Genomic DNA, 20,315 nt, shown 5'->3' with positions numbered 1-20,315 from the left:
TACGCCATTGAGTTTCGTACCCTGGCAGCAGAGGTGGGCTGGAATAATGAGGCTCTGGTCGCTGCTTTCTCTCATGGTCTCTCGGATGCCTTGAAGGATGAGGTTGCAGCTAAGGACCTACCAGTTGAGCTCGAGTCTCTTATTTCTTTCCTGATTTTGATTGACACCAGACTCAGGGAGAGACCTTCCTTTAAGGAGAACCTGCGGAGGTCTTCTAACAGATTGGTGCCTACGTTTGCTGTCCCACCCGTGCCTCCCTCTCCTCCCACGCCTCCTGGGGATGACTTGTCTGGGGGTGAACCCATGCAGCTGGGGTTTGCTCGCCTGTCCGAGGGGGAGAGGGCACTCCGGAGACGCGAGGGCCGATGCATGTACTGTGGTCTCGGTGGGCATTTTCGGTTGGCATGTCCGAACCGTCCGGGAAACGCTCGTACCCTGAGATCCTGTCGGGGGCAGATCTTGGGTGGAGTCTCCTCGTCCCCGGTTTCCCGTGTTGACAAACCACTGATCACTGTTGTCCTCTCCTGGGTCGGGGGCTCGGTGACGACCCAGGCGTTGGTGGACTCTGGTGCTGGTGGTTTGTTCATTGATAGTGTGTTCGCTGCCGCCAATTCCATTCCTCTGCAGGCTCTGTTCTTGTCACGTTTTAATTACGTGGTCTCCTACCTACCCGGTTCCAAGAACATCAGGGCGGATGCCTTATCACGGCAGTACTCCGAGCTGTCCAGGGAGGAGTCGATTCCGACTTCGGTCATACCTCCGAATCAGATCCTGGCCGCCATTCGCACCAGCCTGACCTCTCCCCTGGGTGAGCAGATTTTGGCGGCTCAATCTGGTGCTCCCTCTGGGAGACCCAACGGCAGATGTTTTGTGCCTGAGGAGTTGCGCACTCTGTTGTTGCGAACCTACCATAACTCCAAGACCGCGGGGCATCCTGGAAAGAATCAGCTGTCCTGGGCTGTTTCACGTCTGTTCTGGTGGCCTTCCCTACGTTCCGACATCGCCGCATATGTAGCGGCATGCTCCGTTTGTGCCCAGAGTAAGACCCCTCGGCACCTTCCGTTGGGCCTTCTGCAACCCATAGCCACCGGGGAGCGCCCATGGTCACACCTGGGGATGGATTTCATTGTGGACCTCCCTGCATCCCGAGGCCATACGGTCATTCTCATGATTGTGGATCGGTTTTCCAAAATGTGCCACTGTGTTCCTCTCAAGAAGTTACCCTCTGCACAAGAGTTGGCCACGATTTTTGCCAGGGAGGTCTTCCGGTTGCACGGTTTGCCTAAGGAGATTGTGTCGGATCGGGGGAGTCAGTTTGTGTCCAGGTTCTGGCGCGCCTTTTGCTCCCAGTTGGGGATTCATCTCTCCTTCTCCTCGGCCTACCACCCTCAGTCCAATGGGGCCGCAGAACGATCCAATCAGGCCTTGGAGCAATTCCTTCGTTGCTATGTCTCCGATCACCAAGACAATTGGGTTGACCTCCTGCCTTGGGCTGAGTTTGCCAGGAACACGGCGGTGAACTCTTCCTCTGGGACGTCTCCCTTCATGGCCAATTATGGGTTCCAACCTGCCGTGTTACCGGAGGTATTCTCTCCCCAGGATATTCCGGCTGTGGAGGATCACCTTTCCGTCCTACGTGCTTCTTGGGTACAGATCCAGAAGTCCCTTGAGGTCTCTGCGCAGCGCCAGAGACTCCAGGCTGATCGCAGACGAGCGCCTGCTCCTTCCTACCAGGTCGGAGACCGTGTATGGTTGTCCACCCGCAACCTCAACCTTCGAGTGCCCACTCCCAAGCTGGCGCCTCGCTTTGTTGGTCCCTTCCGAGTGCTTCGCAGGGTAAACCCGGTAGCCTATGCCCTTGCGCTTCCTCCTGGCATGCGGATCTCCAACGTGTTTCATGTCTCCCTGTTGAAGCCACTGGTGTGTAATCGTTTCACTTCCTCGGTTCCTCGGCCTCGTCCGGTCCAAGTGGGCAATCGTGAGGAATATGAGGTGAGCAATATCCTGGACTCACGCCTGGTCCGCGGTCGGTTGCAGTTTTTGGTCCATTGGCGTGGTTATGGTCCAGAGGAGCGTTCCTGGGTTCCCTCCGCAGATGTCCATGCTCCTGCCTTGCTCCGAGCCTTCCACGCACGCTTCCCTCAGAAACCGTTTTGTGCTCCGCGGAGGAGGGGCCCTTGAGGGGGAGGTACTGTCATGGTCTTACCTGCTTGCTGCTCTCCTTCGTTTGACATGTGCTGGCGGCCATCTTGGTTTCTGGGTTTCTTGTAGCCTTCCACCCTGCGGCTCCTCCTTCCCCTGGGAGGAGCTGGATGCCTAGCTCATATATATAGGAGGTCTGTGGCTTCAGTTCCTTGCTTGGTCCTCTTGTGTTCACATGCTTCTAAGACTGCTGCTGCTTCTGGTTCCTGATCCTGGCTTCGTCTGACTACCCTGCTGGTTCCTGATCCTGGCTTCGTCTGACTACCCTGCTGGTTCCTGATCCTGGCTTCGTCTGACTACCCTGCTGGTTCCTGATCCTGGCTTCGTCTGACTACCCTTCTGGTTCCTGACCTCTGGCTTCGCAAAGACTCTGCTCGGTTTCACCATCCGTTTGGACTTTTGCTTTACAGCTTTATTTTCAATAAAGCCTTCTTATTTTCACTTATCTCTTGTTGTACGTCTGGTTCATGGTTCCGTGACAAGGACTCTCACAAAAACGGATCAGTTTTGCCCTAATGCATTCTGAAAGGAAAATTATCCACTCAGAATGCATCAGTTTGCCTCCGATCAGTCTCCATTCCGCTCTGGAGGCAGACACCAAAACGCTGCCTGCAGCGTTTTGTTGTCCGCCTGACGAAGCAGAGCCAAACGGATCAATCCTGGCACACAATGTAAGTCAATGGGGACGGAACCATTTTCTCTGGCACAATAGAAAACGTATCCGTCCCCTATTGACTTTCAATGGTGTTCAAGACGGATCCGCAAATGCGGATGCAGACAGCACATTCCGGCCCCATTGAAAATGAATAGGTCTGCACCCGTCACGCAAAATTGCGCAACGAATGCGGACGTGTGAATGGATCCTTAGTCTGGCACTAAAACTAATAATTATACTAAATAAATCCCATTTTCATGTCTTAACCCCTTACGGACACATGACGTACCGGTACGGCATGTTTCCCGAGTCCTTAAGGACACATTATGTACCGGTACTGCATGTGTTGTTCCGATCACCGCCGCCCAGTGAGCAGGCACCTCGGCTAAATGCGCGGGGGGGGGGTCCCGTGACCCCCCCCCCCCCGGTCGGCGATCGCCGCAAACCGCAGGTCAATTCAGACCTGCGGTTTGCGGCTTTTACCTGGTGCGGCGGTGGTGCCATCGGGTCCCCATGGGGCTGTGGGGGGGACCCGATGGCATGGAAGGCAGCGCGATGCCTTCCTGAGGCATCTGCGCTGCCTTCTGGTGAAGAGCCTGTGAGATCCAGCCCCCTGGATCTCACAGGCCCCGAAAGCTGTATGAGTAATACACACAGTATTACTCATACAGCCAATGCATTCCAATACAGAAGTATTGGAATGCATTGTAAAGGAATATACCCCCCAAAGTTCAAGTCCCAAAGTGGGACAAAAAATTAAGTGAAAAAAAAAGTTGAAGAAATTAAGTTTTCCCCCCAAAAAATTAAAAGTTTCAAGTAAAAATAAACAAAAACGTCATTTTCCCCAAATAAAGTAAAAAATAGCGGGAAAAAAATGTATACATATTAGGTATCGCCGTGTCCATATCGACCGGCTCTATAAATATATCACATGACCTAACCCCTCAGATGAACACCGTAAAAAATAAAAACTGTGCTAAATAAAAAATAAATTGTCACCTTACATCACAAAAAGTACAACAGCAAGCTATCAAAAAGGCTTTTGCCCACCAAAATAGTACCAATCTAACCGTCACCTCATCCCGCAAAAAATGAGCCCCTACCTGAGACAATCGCCCCAAAAGAAAAAAAACTCTGGCTCTGAATATGGAGACACTAAAACATAATAAAAAAATAAAAAAAAGCTGTTATTGTGTAAAACTTACATAAATAAAAAAAAAGTATACATATTAGGTATCGCCGTGTCAGTATCGACCGGCTCTATAAAAATATCACATGAACTAACCCCTCAGATGAACACCGTAAAAAAATTAAAATAAAAACTGCTAAATAAACAATTTTTTGTCACCTTACATTACAAAAAGTGTAATAGCAAGCGATTAAAAAGTCACACGCACCCCAAAATAGTGCCAATAAAACCGTCATCTCATCCCGCAAAAATCATACCCTACCCAAGGTAATCGCCCAAAAACTGAAAAAATTATGGCTCTCAGACTATGGAAACACTAAAACATGATTTTTTTGGCTTAAAAAATGAAATCATTGTGTAAAACTTACATAAATAAAAAAAAGTATACATATTAGGTATCGCCGCATCCGTGACAACCTGGTCTATAAAAATATCACATGATCTAACCTGTCAGATGAATGTTGTAAATAACAAAAAATAAAAACGGTGCCAAAACAGCTATTTCTTGTTATCTTGCCTCACAAAAAATGTAATATAGAGCAACCAAAAATCATATGTACCCTAAACTAGTACCAACAATACTGCCACCCTATCCCGTAGTTTCTAAAATGGGGCCACTGTTTTGGAGTTTCTACTCTAAGGGCGCATCAGGGGGGCTTCAAATGGGACATGGTGTCAAAAAAAACAGTCCAGCAAAATCTGCCTTCCAAAAACCGTATGGCATTCCTTTCCTTCTGTGCCCTGCCGTGTGCCCGTACAGCGGTTTACGACCACATATGGGGTGTTCCCGTAAACTACAGAATCAGGGCCATAAATATTGAGTTTGGTTTGGCTGTTAACCCTTGCTTTGTAACTGGAAAGAAATTATTAAAATGGAAAATCTGCCAAAAAAGTGAAATTTTTAAATTGTATCTCTATTTTCCATTAATTCTTGTGGAACACCTAAAGGGTTAACGACGTTTGTAAAATCAGTTTTAAATACCTTGAGGGGTGTAGTTTCTTAGATAGGGTCACTTTTATGGAGTTTCTACTCTAGGTGTGCATATGGGGGGCTTCAAATGGGACATGGTGTAAAAAAAAACAGTCCAGCAAAACCTGCCTTCCAAAAACCATATGGCATTCCTTTCCTTCTGCGCCCTGCCGTGTGCCCGTACAGCGGTTTACAACCACATATGGGGTGTTTCTGCAAACTACAGAATCAGGGCCATAAATATTGAGTTTGGTTTGGCTGTTAACCCTTGCTTTGTAACTGGAAAAAAAAATTATTAAAATGGAAAATCTGCCAAAAAAGTTAAATTTTTAAATTGTATCTCTATTTTCCATTAATTCTTGTGGAACACCTAAAGGGTTAACAAAGTTTGTAAAATCAGTTTTGAATACCTTGAGGGGTGGTTTCTATTATGGAAGCCTCGCAAAGTGACTTTAGACCTGAACTGGTCCCTAAAAATTAGGTTTTTGAAAATTTCAGAAATATTTCAAGATTTGCTTCTAAACTTCTAAGCCTTGTAACATCCCCAAAAAATAAAAGATCATTCCCAAAATGATCCAAACATGATGTAGACATATGGGGAATGTAAAGTAATAACTATTTTTGGAGGTATTACTATGTATTATAGAAGTAGAGAAATTGAAACTTGGAAATTTGCAATTTTTTACAAATTTTTGGTAAATTTGGTATTTTTTTAATAAATAAAAATGAATTTTTTTTACGTCATTTTACCAGTGTCATGAAGTACAATATGTGACGAAAAAACTATCTCAGAATGGCCTGGATAAGTCAAAGCGTTTTAAAGTTATCAGCACTTAAAGTGACACTGGTCAGATATGCAAAAAATGGCCTGGTCCTTAAGGTGAAATAGGGCTGAGTCCTTAAGGGTAGGGGTGCACCGAAATTCCGGCGGCCGAAAATGGGCCTAATCTTTCGGCCGATATTGGTACATATCGGCAGAAAATATGGGGTTTGGGATTTGTCACCCGCGCCGGGCGGGCGGTTTACTTTAAGTCACTGCATCTTTATTTTACCTTACAATCGTGACGCTCCAGTAACAACTCTGCAGGCAGAGCGGAGGGCGGCGTAACGTCACTTACTCACGTGACGCGCCTGCTCCGCCTCCTTCATTCATAAAGTGGGCGGAGCAGGTGCGTCACGTGAGTAAGTGACGTTACGCCGCCCTCCGCTCTGCCTGCAGAGTTGTTACTGGAGCGTCACGATTGTAAGGTAAAATAAAGATGCAGTGAGTGATTAGTCTGCTGTGAGCAGCAGGGCCGGGGCTGTTATGGGTAGGGGGATCGGTCTATGGCACTGCTATGGGGAGGGGGGATCTGTGCACTGTTATGGGGAAAGGGATCTGTGCACTGTTATGCCCATAACAGTGCACATATTCCCTTCCCCATAACAGTGCACATATCCCCCTCTCCATAACAGCGCCACCCACAGATCCCCCTCTCCATAACAGCGCCACCCACAGATCCCCCCTCTCCATAACAGCGCCACCCACAGATCCACCTCTCCATAACAGCGCCACCCACAGATCCCCCTCTCCATAACAGCGCCACCCACAGATCCACCTCTCCATAACAGCGCCACCCACAGATCCACCTCTCCATAACAGCGCCACCCACAGATCCCCCTCTCCATAACAGCGCCACCCACAGATCCCCCTCTCCATAACAGCGCCACCCACAGATGAATTTCATTCATGAAAAAGAATTATTAATAAAATCATTTAAAAAAAAGTATTTTAAAAGTATTTGGGCAAAAAGGCAGTTTCGGTTTCGGTTTTCGGTCAAGGGCGTCCTGAATTTTCGGTTTCGGACCAGAATTTTCATTTCGGTGCACCCCTACTTAAGGGGTTAAGTTATGGAAGACATAAAGAGCACTACTACTGCTATTATATATGACCTTGATAGACTATTTTATTCATAATGCCCCTTTAATCAAATCGACTACACATCTGTGAAGCATATCCACCTTCTTGCTTAAAGGGGTTGTCTGTGCTACAGATATTGTTGACTTATCCCCTGGATAGATCGTCAATATCAGATCATGGGGAGCCGACACCTGGCACCTCACTGATCAGCTGTTTTGGGCAGAAACTCCTACACTGTGTAGTTGCCAGCACTGGCATACTGTACTTCTGCTCCCATTCACATGAATAGGAAATGAGCTGCAGTACCTTGGCACGGCCACTACACAATGTACGGAGTGGTCTGCTTCCAGCTCAAAGCACTGTATAGTTTTTAGCACCACGGTTGCCTGAGACAGCTGATTGGTGGGGGTGCCAGGTATCGGCTCCCCATGATTTGATATTGATGACCTATCTTGAGGATAGGTCATCAATATTTGTAGTCCGGACAACCCCGTAAAGCTGGCAGTACACATTAGATAGCAGTTGGCTGAATGTTATTTCAGCTGTCCGGTATCCTTCCTGACCACCTCATGCATGTGTTCTGAATGGGGAGAGGAGAGTAGCTGCTGCCAAACACCTTTGGCGGAGGCTTATCTCCCCCTGGGAACAAAACTAAACCATGTCACATCACAAAAAATAAATAAAGGTAGTCAACCATGTTCCCAAAGTGTCTCATCACCCTTTATTATGAAATGAGCCCCACAACATGTCCTTAGAAGCTAACAATACTCTCAGCGTAATAACACTTTCAGGACAACACATTTCTTGTGTTCTTCCCCAAGTTGGCATAATCTAAACGGGCAATAATACTACACATTATCTTCAATGTTGTGTTGGCTGGCATGGTGAAACCGTTTATGAGCCGTGAGTTGTGAGCTCTGGCAAAATCGTTTCCCGCACTCAGAACAGATGTATGGTTTCTCCCCAGTGTGAGTCCTTAGGTGTTTCACTAGACTGTCATGGAGTGTAAATGATTTTCCACACTCTGAACATGTAAACGGCTTCTCCCCCGTGTGTCTTCTCTGATGCTGGACCAGACCAATGCGTTGGGTAAATCCTTTCCCACACTCCTGACATTTATAAGGTCTATCTCCAGAGTGAACCCTTTGATGGACCACAAGGCTGATCCGTTGTGTGAAGTTCCGTCCACACTCAAGACATGTGAACGGCTTCTCCCCAGTATGGAGCCTCTGGTGGGAGATCAATGATGCATTCTGGCTGAAACATCGTCCACATTCAGGGCATGCATATGGTTTCTCCCCTGTGTGAGTCCTCTCATGGACAATGAAACAAGATTGCTTTCGAAAACTTTTCCCACACACGGGGCACAGATATTTTTTATTTTCTGTATGAATTTTTTTGTGATATTCTGAATTGTATTTACTCTTAAATTGCTTCCCACATTCGGAACAAGAAAATGGCCTCTCACAGCCAGGATTCGTCTGGTGAGCCAAAAAACCTTGCTGATCCTCAAAGTTTTGACCACAAGCCGGGCAATGAAAAGGGTTCTCTTCAGAGTGGACTCTCCTGTGTGTAAGAAGGTAACGTTTATTGGGAAAATGTTTGCCGCAGACGAGGCATGCAAATTCTTTTTTCTCTGTGTGTCGTTCAGCAAATGATGAAGATTTCTTAACAGGCTTTTCTTTTGCTTCTTGATGTTTTAGACTTTGTCTAATGAGCTTAAGAGTAGTGTTTAGGCAGTTCTGACATTCAGAGCAGTTAAATGACCATTCAGTGAGGTGAGTCCCACAGATCCTGGCATGTGATACCTTGCAGAAATGTTTTTCATATTCTATACATTTTGAAAGGAAGTCATCATGGTTTTTAGCCTTAGCTGGGCTCCAGTCTGGGGATCTAACATGATTAGAAACATATTGGAGCTCTGCAAGTCCCTCTTCTGTACAAAATCCCTCCAATGAGGTTGAAGCCCCAACCACATGAGGTAAGGAATCCATAAAATCATCTACAAAACGTTCGGCTCCTAAAGGAAATATATTTCTATTGAGATGTGTATATGTATGTTCTGTGAAGATATATCCATAGTTGTTATATAGGTTTTCTCCTTCAGATGAGACTGGTTGATCTCTGGATGAATAAATGTTAATGTCTGTGAGGTTTCCAGCATCATATGAAACTGATTCCTCCATCATATGAGTAGATGAGTATTGTGGTGTATAAATGGTGGGGCCTGAGAGTTTTCTCCTTTCACATGTGACGGATTCCTTTATACAATAAGCAGATGGATATTGATGAGTACAATCTGTAGAAATGTTGGTGGCTGCAGAATGTTCACCATCATCACATGAGACTGGTTTTCCCTTAATATGATCTGTCAGTGTATAAATCTCAGGGTCTGTAAATTGGCCCTCTTCTCGTGGGGCTGGTTCCTCCCTAACATGAGGTGAAAGATATTCTTGTTTATTTCCTGATGAAATGTAAACATTGGTAGGCGTAGAATTTCCTACATCACATGAGACTGCTTCCTCCATAATGTGTGTATAAATTATGGGATCTGTGATACATTTCTGTTGCTGTGAGTCTGGTTCCTCCTTAATATGAGTAGGTGAATATAGCTGAGTATGATCTCTAGGTAAACAATTTTTGGGATCATGCATGTTTTCTTCATCCCAAGAGGCTGTTTCCGCCTTAATACGAGGCAGTGCATAGTGTTGTGTATGATCTGAGAATGTATAAATGGTGGGCTCTGGGAGGATTTCTCCATCACCGAAGACTGGTTCCTCTTTTATCCGCTTAGGTGGTAAACCTGGAGTAAAGAATAGCAGATAAGTTAAATGTTTTAAAACACAGTTTCTCTATTATATTTTGTGGTCATTAGTATGTCTCCTACCTGGTGATGTGAAGGGCTGGTGGTCCTTCATCATCACATCCTTGTACAGATCCTTGTGTTCTTCTAAATACTCCCACTCCTCCATGGACAAATAGACAGTGACATCCAGACACCTTATAGGAACCTGACACATACAATGATATAGTCATTTCCCAGACATATTAACCCTCAAGGTACCAATACACTTTACAGGAAAGTTAGCAAAACCCATTGGGATCGAACATTTCTCTTACTCATTTAGTGGTGCTACGGACTTTCCCTGACTTTTGGGGGAATGATAAATGGGGCATGCTGTATTTCAACATGCCCAGTTTTTAATTCCCACAGGAGATAAGCCACTGCTAGAGGATTCTACCAGCCGCTTATTTCCCATTCCTCACTAAAAACACATGCAAACATGGCTTGGGAGAGTTGGGACCAATAGCTGTTTTTTGGCCGACAGCTATTAAATTAGTATGGCCACCTTTAGTGTCACTGCATAGTATCCTAGGTAGAGATGTACAAACCGATTTATCTCATCAACAAGAGTTCTTCACCTGTGAGGGGCTGTCTCCGCTGCTGAAGAAGCTCCCCCTTGACACTTGATTGACAGGGCTGGGCATCTCGACCAATCCTGACAATCTTGTGCCTGTACCGCTGCTTCAATTACAGGCACGAGTGCAGAGGTTCTGTTTCCGCTTCTAAAGCAGCGATTATCCATGTGCCACTACCTGGAAGTGTACAGGCGCATCCACAGTCACAGCGCTGGAAGTAGTCCTACTATTCCTAGGAACACTCACCTCTCCAGTCAGAAGCTCAATGATCTTGTAGGTGAGTTCCAGGATCTTCTCATCATTACTTCTCTCATGTATCAGTGAATGAGGTGGAGACTCCTTTGTAATGGGTCTTTGGGTCTTGCTCCATCCTCCTGACCCAGAAGTATGGCTGCTGGGAGTCACACACTCACCTGATCTCTTCTTCACTACTGTGTAATCCTGTATCAGAGAAAAACACTTATAAATATCTCTGTATACATTTCCAACATACCCTCCACTCATATTTGTGTTATTAAATAATGTCATAATTCCTTGAATGCCTCACCTCTCCGGTCAGAAGACAGATGATCTTCAGGGTGAGGGTTAGTATCTTTTCAGTCATTTGACTCTCTTCCATGTTGTTCTGGTTTATAAGAAGACTAAAAACAAGACAGCACATTAGGTGAATACAGTGATCGTGTGCAGGGTCTACAGTGGCCGGAGCCTTGTACTAGAGGATAGACATTTCATATAACTAAAGATTTATATGAGATTTAGGGGCCCCAACAAAATCATGCTTTGGTATGTAGCAATTGCTGGCAGGGAATGGAAGGAGTAATGATCTCTACATGGAAAGAAATATCTTAAAGGGGTTTTCAGAGACTTTTATACTCATGGCTTATCCTCTGGATAGGTCATCAGTATCTGATTGGTGGGAGTCGGACACCCACGACCCCTGCTGATCAGCTGTTTGAGAAGGTACCAGTGCTCGCATTAGCGTTCCCGTCTTCTCCCTGCTTACCAAGCACAATGCTGTACATTGTATAGCGGCTGTGCTTGGTATCGCTCTCAGCCGCATTCACTGCAATGGGGCTGAGCTACACCTAGGCCATGTGATCGATGAATGGAACATCACTTGGCCTAGTGAAAGCTAAGAGAAGGGCGCGTCACTATTGCAAGTGCTGGGGCAGGGGTAGACACGACTGGTTGGCAAGGGCCTTACATCAGCCTCAGGAAATCAGAAGCAGCCTGGAGATCAGGATGAGAGTACACACAGTAGGGATCAACCGATTATCGGTTTTACCACTATTATCGGCCGATATTCAGGATTTTCAATATTATCAGTATCGGCATCTATTTTGCCGATATGCCGATAACGAATCGGGAACAAGGATTGCGCTGCTGTCAGCGCGATCCGTGTTCCCTCAGCAGCACAGGGGAGAAGAAAGCAGTGTCTCCCCCCCCCCCCCTCCCGTGCCGCTGCTGCCGCTGCCACCAATGAGAGGAGAGAGGACAAGAGGAAGGGGAGGGGCTGTGGCCACTGCGCCACCAATGATGTTGACTCACTCATTCATTCAACAGTAGGTGAGAGCTGGCTGCAGAATCACATAGCTGCACCCAACCTCTATGAGCGGTAGCTGCGATCTGCGGTAGTTAACCCCTCAGGTGCCGCATATAGCCGCTCATAGAGGTCGGGTGCGGCTATATGATTCTGCAGCCAGCTCCCGCCTCCTGTATATGAATTAATGGGCGAGTTATCTTCATTGGTGGCACAGTGCGCCCCCCAAACCCCAGTATTAAAGACATTGGTGGCAGTGGCCACAGGATCCCCTCTCCCCTCCTCCTCCGATCGGAGCCCCAGCAGTGTAAGCCTGGGGCTCTGATCGGTTACCATGGCAGCCAGGACGCTGCTGAAGCCTTGGCTGCCATGGTAACATCCCTGCTGCTGTGTGCACTATGCACAGGGCAGCAGGGAGAGTGTGAAGTCCTATTCACCCTGATAGAGATCTATCAGGGTGAATAGGACAAGGGTTCTAGCCCCTAAGTGAGCTAAAAGTTAGTAAAAAAAAAAAGAAAATAAGTAAAAAAACAAACAAACACCAAAATATTAAGTATAAATGAAAAAGAAAGATTTACAAAAAAAAGCTAAACGTTAACAATAAACATGTTCATTTTCAGCAGATTTGTGTAGGAATTTTTTCAAAAATGAAAATGCACAGAATATCAGTATAAATTATCGGCTATCGGCCTGAAAGTTCACAGATTATCAGTATCGGCTCTAAAAAAATCAATATCGGTCGATCCCTAATACACAGGGTGGGGCAGACTTGAGGAGGAACTCAGCACATTCTTGAATTGTTATATAAATTCATTTGAAACCTACAACAGACAGCAACTGCATCAGACATCCTGAGTATTCAGGAGGAACTATGGGTTTCACTTTTACATTTCCCCTTTAAGTATGGAAGATTGGTTTCTTCATTGCCCTATGCTTATACAGAGGATGTGTCAGCTCTCCTGATATGCGAGATACTTGTATTCCCCATAAAAGAAGAATTCTGGAGCATCTTTTCCTACAACGTTGCTCCTATAATTCCTCCTAGAAATGTATGAATAAGACAACTGGGTGTTAACAGTAAAGGGTGTGTCCTTACACAATCTGACATTGGCCTATCAGTGCCAGGCTGCATAGGGACACACCCCTTTGACAAGGGAAATGGTAATGATCAGTTGTCACGTCTAGGAGGAATAACAGAGGAACAGCACAAAAGTAATTAAAAATGATTCAGCACTTTCATTTCATGGGGGAATGCAAGTATTTCATAGAACAGACATTTCAGGAGTGGTGACAGCTCCTCATTAAGTGGAAGATTGCTGTCAGTCACCACCCCAGTCTAAATCATGATGCAGCCTTCAGCTAGGGACTTCTACAGCTTTCATCTGAGATTTCCTCTCCGGCCTCTTGCACACGACCGTATGGCTTTTTCAGTATTTTGCGGTCCGCAAAAAACAGATCCGCAAAGAATACGGATGACGTCCGTGTGCATTCCATTTTTTGCGGAACGGAACAGCTGGCCCCTGATAGAACAGTCCTATCCTTGTCCATTATGTGTACATACAATAATAGGACATGTTCTATGTTTGAACGGAACAGAAATACGGAAACGGAAGGCATACGGAGTACCTTCCGTTTTTTTTGCGGATCCATTTAAATGAATGGTTCCGTATACGGAACGTAAAAGACGGAACGTAAACGGAAAAAAAAAATGTTGGTGTGCAAGAGGCCTAACACTGATGTCAGTAATACACTCAAGACAGAGCAGGGAAGCAATGTTCCCCATAGAAACCAGGAGCAGTAATATATCAGCCAGTCAATCTCCAGGGACAACTTCCTACAGTATATATATCAGCACCTTAAAGGGGTATTCCCATTTGGGACATTGATGTCGTATCGCTAGAATATGCCATCAATGTCAGATGTGTGTGGATCCCACCTGTAGGACCTGCTCCTATCTCTAGAACGGGGCCTCCAAAGTGAAGGGAGAGCAGCTGCGAATGGGAACACCATGGGAGTTCCAAAGATAGCCGAGTGCTGGCTTGGCTCTTCCCGGCAGTCCCAAAGCGGTGAATGGAGAACTGGCCACTCTTCCTCTTCATTCACTGCTACAGGACTTCCAAAAACAGCTGAGCTTGGCTCTTGGCTATTTTCGAACTGACATGGCAGTGAATGGGCAAGCCACACATGCGCGGAGTGCTCCCCTTTACTTCGGGCACCACGTTCTGGAGATAGGAGCGCATCCCAGAAGTGGGATAGCATATCCTAGCAATATGTCATCAATGTCTCAGTTGGGAATATCCCTTAAAAGGTGTTATTTGATGGGGTATGGAACGGTATGTATAACATTTTATATTTATTTCAATAGGTCCCCTGCCTTTAACCCCTTCACTACAAGCGCTGTACATGTACAGGTCCCCTGCCTTTAACCCCTTCACTACAGCGCCGTACATGTACGGCGCTGGAGCGAAGTGCAAACATGGCAGAGACCCGCGTCAATAATGCCGATCGGGGTCATTAAAGCCTTTAGATGCTGTGATCAAGTGAGATTACAGCATCTAAAGGGTGAAAAACCTCTGCTCTGCGGCCAAAGAGGATGCCGGTAATTGATTTCAATGCGCTGGGTCTCTCTGAAGAGACCCAGGGCATTGAAGCTGCAATTCTTATTTTGGCCAGCAGGTGGCAGGCCAACATAAGAAATGAGCAATTCTGTACAAATAATGGATCTAAAAAATCCATGATTTTTCATAATAAAAGAAATTGATTTTGTAGGCTCAAAAACGAGCTTCATAAAAAAAATAAAAGTTTAAATCATCCCCCTTTCCACAGAATAAAAAAAAATATATATATATATATAAACATCACGAGTATTACCACAACCAAATACGGCAAATGGCGTAATGGAAAAAAGGGCCAACATTGCCAATTTACCATTTTTTCATCGCTTCTCTTACCCAAATTTTTTTTATAAAATGTGATCAAAAAGTCACACACACACTCCAAAATGGTATCAATAAAAACTACAGATTGTCCTGCAAAAAATGAGATACAGCTCAGTAGATAGAACTATAAAAAAGTTATGGGGGTCAGAATATGGTGATGTAAAAATATATATATATATATATATTTTTTTAAGTTTCAATTTATTTTTACACTATTTAGACATAAAAACCTATACATATGTGGTATCGTTGTAATCGTACTGACCCAGAGAATGAAGGGCACAGGTCAGTTTTGCCTCAAATGGAACTCCGTGGGGGGAAAAACTCTGTAAAACGGTGGAGGAATTGCATTTTCTTCCAATTCCGCCCCATTGTATGCCATATTAAATGTGGCATTAGAAAGTACAGCTTGCCCCTCAAAAATAAGTCCTTATACAGCCATGTGAACAGAAAAATAAAAAATGTTACGGGTCAAAGAAGATGGGGAAGAAAAATGAAAACGCAAAAAACGAAAAAAACAAATAAAAAAACTCCAGTATTCTAAGGGTTAAAATACTACTACAAAGTTGACAGTGTTGTGTCGTTCAGTGGTGACTTCTGGCGACAGATGATCGGCAGGGGTGTAGGGTATTGGACTCCGAACGATCAGCTACTGATGACCAATCTTGAGGATAAAGGATGGACAACCCCTTTAAGTGGCTAAATGTTTCAGATTTTAATAAATGTGTTTCACAGGGAGCTGTGTGTACTTAGGATGGTGGGTAATGTAGGAACCTGCAGTTGGTGTTTCAAGTGGATGATGGGACTTGTAGAAGGAGGTGGGGGTGGTAGTTTCACGTACCAGAGAATAACAGAAGTCACAGAATTCAGGGAAAATATATGTGTATGTATATGTATGAATCAGGGGATGATGGTAAAAGTGGATATCGGTGAACAATTGAAGCGGTTGTTTTATATATTAGGGGGTGATGGGGCTTCCCAGAAATCTCAGGGTATTATGGAACTGGTTGACTATATTGGGGATGATGGGACTTGTAGCTGCAGATGACTGTAACCGCAGATCTTAGCTATTGGATTCATAGCTGGAGACAAGAAGGATGATGAGGCTGATACTTGTAGTTTGAGACAGCAGGTAATGATGGGATGGATTGTTGCTAATACAGGGGACGATGGGACTAATAGTACATTCCAGGGGTTGATCATCTGTAGCCATGGATAGCTGTAGAAGATGAGACTAGTAGAGCCAGAAGATGACAGTATGCACCAGGAGATGATGGGAATTTTAGTTGTCAATTTCAGTGTAAGATGACAATTAATTGGTAATGTCAGGGGATGATGAGACTTGTTGCCAAAGGATGATGAGTACATTTGAACTCCATGAGATGATGGGACTCGTAGTTGCAGATACTAGGGATGATGAGACTGGCTGTAGATAGGAAGGGATTATAGGACTGCGACTTGTAGTTGCAAGGGGATGACATGACTAGAACTTGTAGTTAGGAACTCTACAAAACGATGAGGAGAACAGCATCAGTGAAGACTCACCTGCATCTCCTCTGATTTTCTCCCAGAACATTAGTACCCATCGGAAATACGTCATCACAACACTTCCGGGTTATGCGTTCCACTCCACATGTCCTGTCTGGACTAGACTTTCTGGCCGGTCTCCCAACATAGACCGGACCGAACGGGGAGGGGCTAACCATAGTTCTACTCTTTGGAGTGACGGGACAATAGTGATGGCAGTCTGTGAGAGTGAGGGGGCCATGGAGAGCAGTCTGTGAGAATGAGGGGGCCATGGAGAGCAGTCTGTGAGAGTGAGGGGGGCCATGGAGAGCAGTCTGAGAATGAGGGGGGCCATGGAGAGCAGTCTGAGAGTGAGGGGGGCCATGGAGAGCAGTCTGCGAGAGTGAGGGGGGGCCATGGAGAGCAGTCTGTGAGGGGGCCATGGAGAGCAGTCTGTGAGGGGGGCCATGGAGAGAAGTCTGCGAGAGTGAGGGGGCCATGGAGAGCAGTCTGAGAATGAGGGGGGCCATGGAGAGCAGTCTGAGAGTAAGGGGGGCCATGGAGAGCAGTCTGCGAGAGTGAGGGTGCCATGGAGAGCAGTCTGCGAGAGTGAGGGGGGCCATGGAGAGCAGTCTGTGCATGTGAGGGGGGCCATGGAGAGCAGTCTGTGAGAGTGAGGGGGGCCATGGAGAGCAGTCTGTGCGTGTGAGGGGGCCATGGAGAGCATTCTGTGCGTGTGAGGGGGCCATGGAGAGCAGTCTGTGAGAATGAGGGGGGCCATGGAGAGCAGTCTGTACGTGTGAGGGGGCATTGGAGAGCAGTCTGTGCATGTGAGGGGGCCATGGAGAGCAGTCTGCGTGTGAGGGGGCCATGGAGAGCAGCCTGTGCGTGTGAGGGGGGCCATGGAGAGCAGTCTGTGCGTGTGAGGGGGGCCATGGAGAGCAGTCTGCGTGTGAGGGGGCCATGGAGAGCAGTCTGTGTGTGTGAGGGGCCATGGAGAGCAGTCTGTGCGTGTGAGGGGGGCCATGGAGAGCAGTCTGAGAATGAGGGGGGCCATGGAGAGCAGTCTGTGCATGTGAGGGGGCCATGGAGAGCAGTCTGCGTGTGAGGGGGCCATGGAGAGCAGCCTGTGCGTGTGAGGGGGGCCATGGAGAGCAGTCTGTGCGTGTGAGGGGGGCCATGGAGAGCAGTCTGCGTGTGAGGGGGCCATGGAGAGCAGTCTGTGTGTGTGAGGGGCCATGGAGAGCGGTCTGTGCGTGTGAGGGGGGCCATGGAGAGCAGTCTGTGCATGTGAGGGGGCCATGGAGAGCAGTCTGTGAGAGTGAGGGGGGCCATGGAGAGCAGCCTGTGCGTGTGAGGGGGGCCATGGAGAGCAGTCTGTGCGTGTGATGGGGCCATGGAGAGCGGTCTGTGAGAGTGAGGGGGCCATGGAGAGCAGTCTGTGAGAGTGAGGGGGCCATGGAGAGCAGTCTGTGTCTGTGAGAGTGAGGGGGGCCATGGAGAGCAGTCTGAGAATGAGGGGGGCCATGGAGAGCAGTCTGTGAGAGTGAGGGGGGCCATGGGTAGCAGTCTGTGAGAGTGAGGGGACCATGGAGAGAAGTCTGAGAATGAGGGGGGCCATGGAGAGCAGTCTGAGAATGAGGGGGGCCATGGAGAGCAGTCTGAGAATGAGGGGGGCCATGGAGAGCAGTCTGAGAATGAGGGGGGCCATGGAGAGCAGTCTGAGAATGAGGGGGGCTATGGAGAGCAGTCTGTGAGAGTGAGGGGGGGCATGGGTAGCAGTCTGTGAGAGTGAGGGGGCCATAGAGAGCAGTCTATGAGGGGGCCATGGAGAGCAGTCTGCGAGAGTGAGGGGGGCCATGGAGAGCAGTCTGCGAGAGTGAGGGGGGGCCACACAACCGTTTTTTGTTTTTTTTTCCTGTTTACTGACCGTTTTTTGCATTCATTTCAATGGTTCTGCCAAAAAACGAAATGTATTTCTTATGCATTTCGTTTTTCCGTTCCTTTGAATGATAGAACATGTCCTATTATTGCCCGCAAATCACGTTCCGTGGCTCCATTCAAATCAATGGGTATGCAAAAAAAAACGGAACACATATGGAAATGCATCCGTATGTCTTCCGTATCCGTTCTGTTTTTGCGGAACTATCTATTGAAAATTTTATGCCCAGCCCATTTTTTCTATGTAATTACTGTATATGCCATACGGAAAAACGGAACGGAAACAAAAAAACTGAACAATGGATCAGTGAAAAACGGACCGCAAAACACTGAAAAAGCCATACGGTCGTGTGCAGGAGGCCTTAGTCTTGCTGGATGTTTTTTCTTAAGTTGAATTTGCACTTTATAGGTGTCTATGGATGCTATAAGGCCAGGCACACACGACCGAGTTGCATGTTAGGTCCTGTTCTGGCCTCTGCTCCTCTGACCGGATCACACAGCATTATACTGACTTATAATGCTGTGTAACCCTTAGACCTCTTTCACATGAGCGTGACGGATTGGCTCCGGATGCGTTCAGTGAAACTCGCACTATTTTGCAAGCAAGTTCAGTCAGTATTCTTTGCGATTGCGTTCAGTTTTTATCACGCGGGTAACATGCGCATTGATGTGCAAGAGGCCTAAGGCCCCTTTCACACGGGCGAGTATTCCGCGCGGATGCAATGCGTAAGTTGAACGCATTGCACCCGCACTGAATACCGACCCATTCATTTATATGGGGCTGTTCACATGAGCAGTGATTTTCACGCATCACTTGTGCAATGCGTGAAAATCGCAGCATGTTCTATATTCTGCGTTTTTCACGCAACGCAGGCCCCATAGAAGTGAATGGGGTTGCGTGAAAATGGCAAGCAAGTGCGGATGCGGTGCGATTTTCACGCGCGGTTGCTAGGAGACGATCGGGATGGAGACCCGATCATTATTATTTCCCCTTTATAACATGGTTATAAGGGAAAATAATAGCATTCTGAATACAGAATGCATAGTAAAATAGCGCTGGAGGGGTTAATTTTTTTTTTAACTCACCTTAGTCCACTTGATCGCGATGCCCAGCATCTCCTTCTGTCTCCTTTACTGAACAGGACCTGTGGTGAGCATTCATTACAGGTCAAGGACCTGTGGTGACGTCACTCCGGTCATCACATGATCTTTTACCATGGTGATGGATCATGTGATGACCGAAATGACGTCACCACAGGTCCTTGACCTGTAATGAATGCTCACCACAGGTCCTGTTCAGTAAAGGAGACAGAAGGAGATGCCGGGCATCGTGATCAAGTGGACTAAGGTGAGTTAAATTATTTTTTTATTTTTTTTAACCCCTCCAGCGCTATTTTACAATGCATTCTGTATTCAGAATGCTATTATTTTCCCTTATAACCATGTTATAAGGGGAAATAATACAATCTACAGAACACCTAACCCAAGCCCAAACTTCTGTGAAGAAGTTCGGGTTTGGGTACCAAACATGCGCGATTTTTCTCACGCGAGTGCAAAACGCATTACAATGTTTTGCACTCGCGCTGAAAAATCGCGGGTGTTCCCGTAACGCACCCGCACATTTTCCCGCAACGCCCGTGTGAAAGAGGCCTAAGGGTACTTTCACACTAGCGTTTTTCTTTTCCGCCGCTGAGTTCCGTTCTAGGGGCTCAAATCCGGAAAAGAACTGATCAGTTTTATCCTAATGCATTCTGAATGGAGAGTAAGGCCTCTTTCACACTTGCGTTGTCCGGATCCGGCGTGTACTCCACTTGCCGGAATTACACTCCGGATCCGGAAAAACGCAAGTGTACTGAAAGCATTTGAAGACGGAACCGTCTTCCAAATGCTTTCAGTGTTACTATGGCACCCAGGACGCTATTAAAGTCCTGGCTGCCATAGTAGTAGTGGGGAGCGGGGGAGCGGTATACTTACAGTCCGTGCGGCTCCCGGGGCGCTCCAGAATGACGTCAGAGCGCCCCATGCGCATGGATGACGTGATCCATGCGATCAC

The 20,315-nt window shown here is 46.7% G+C and overlaps 1 protein-coding gene across 2 annotated transcripts in view; it reads right to left on the bottom strand.

The window, feature by feature from the left end:
• Positions 1-16,405, bottom strand: part of LOC121004097 (gastrula zinc finger protein XlCGF26.1-like) — a 705,032-nt gene extending 688,627 nt beyond the window's left edge. Inside the window, exons 1-5 of one of the 2 annotated variants that reach the window (XM_040436189.1) lie at positions 16,361-16,405; positions 10,884-10,977; positions 10,583-10,777; positions 9,804-9,927; positions 6,906-9,719 (exon numbers count right to left, since the gene is read on the bottom strand). In XM_040436189.1, the coding sequence (XP_040292123.1) occupies positions 7,765-9,719; positions 9,804-9,927; positions 10,583-10,777; positions 10,884-10,977; positions 16,361-16,401 (2,409 nt within the window). In that variant the 5' untranslated portion in view covers positions 16,402-16,405 and the 3' untranslated portion in view covers positions 6,906-7,764. Of the gene's footprint in view, positions 1-6,905; positions 9,720-9,803; positions 9,928-10,582; positions 10,778-10,883; positions 10,978-16,360 lie in introns of those variants that run through there. The other variant, XM_040436197.1, reaches the window with a different exon arrangement.
• Between the last annotated feature and the right edge of the window lie 3,910 nt (positions 16,406-20,315).

The sequence above is a fragment of the Bufo bufo genome, chromosome 6 (assembly GCF_905171765.1).
Source record: "Bufo bufo chromosome 6, aBufBuf1.1, whole genome shotgun sequence".
NCBI classification, from domain to species: domain Eukaryota; kingdom Metazoa; phylum Chordata; class Amphibia; order Anura; family Bufonidae; genus Bufo; species Bufo bufo.
The sequence above is the reverse complement of the archived record's forward strand: the minus strand, read 5'-3'. Positions and strand labels throughout refer to the sequence as shown.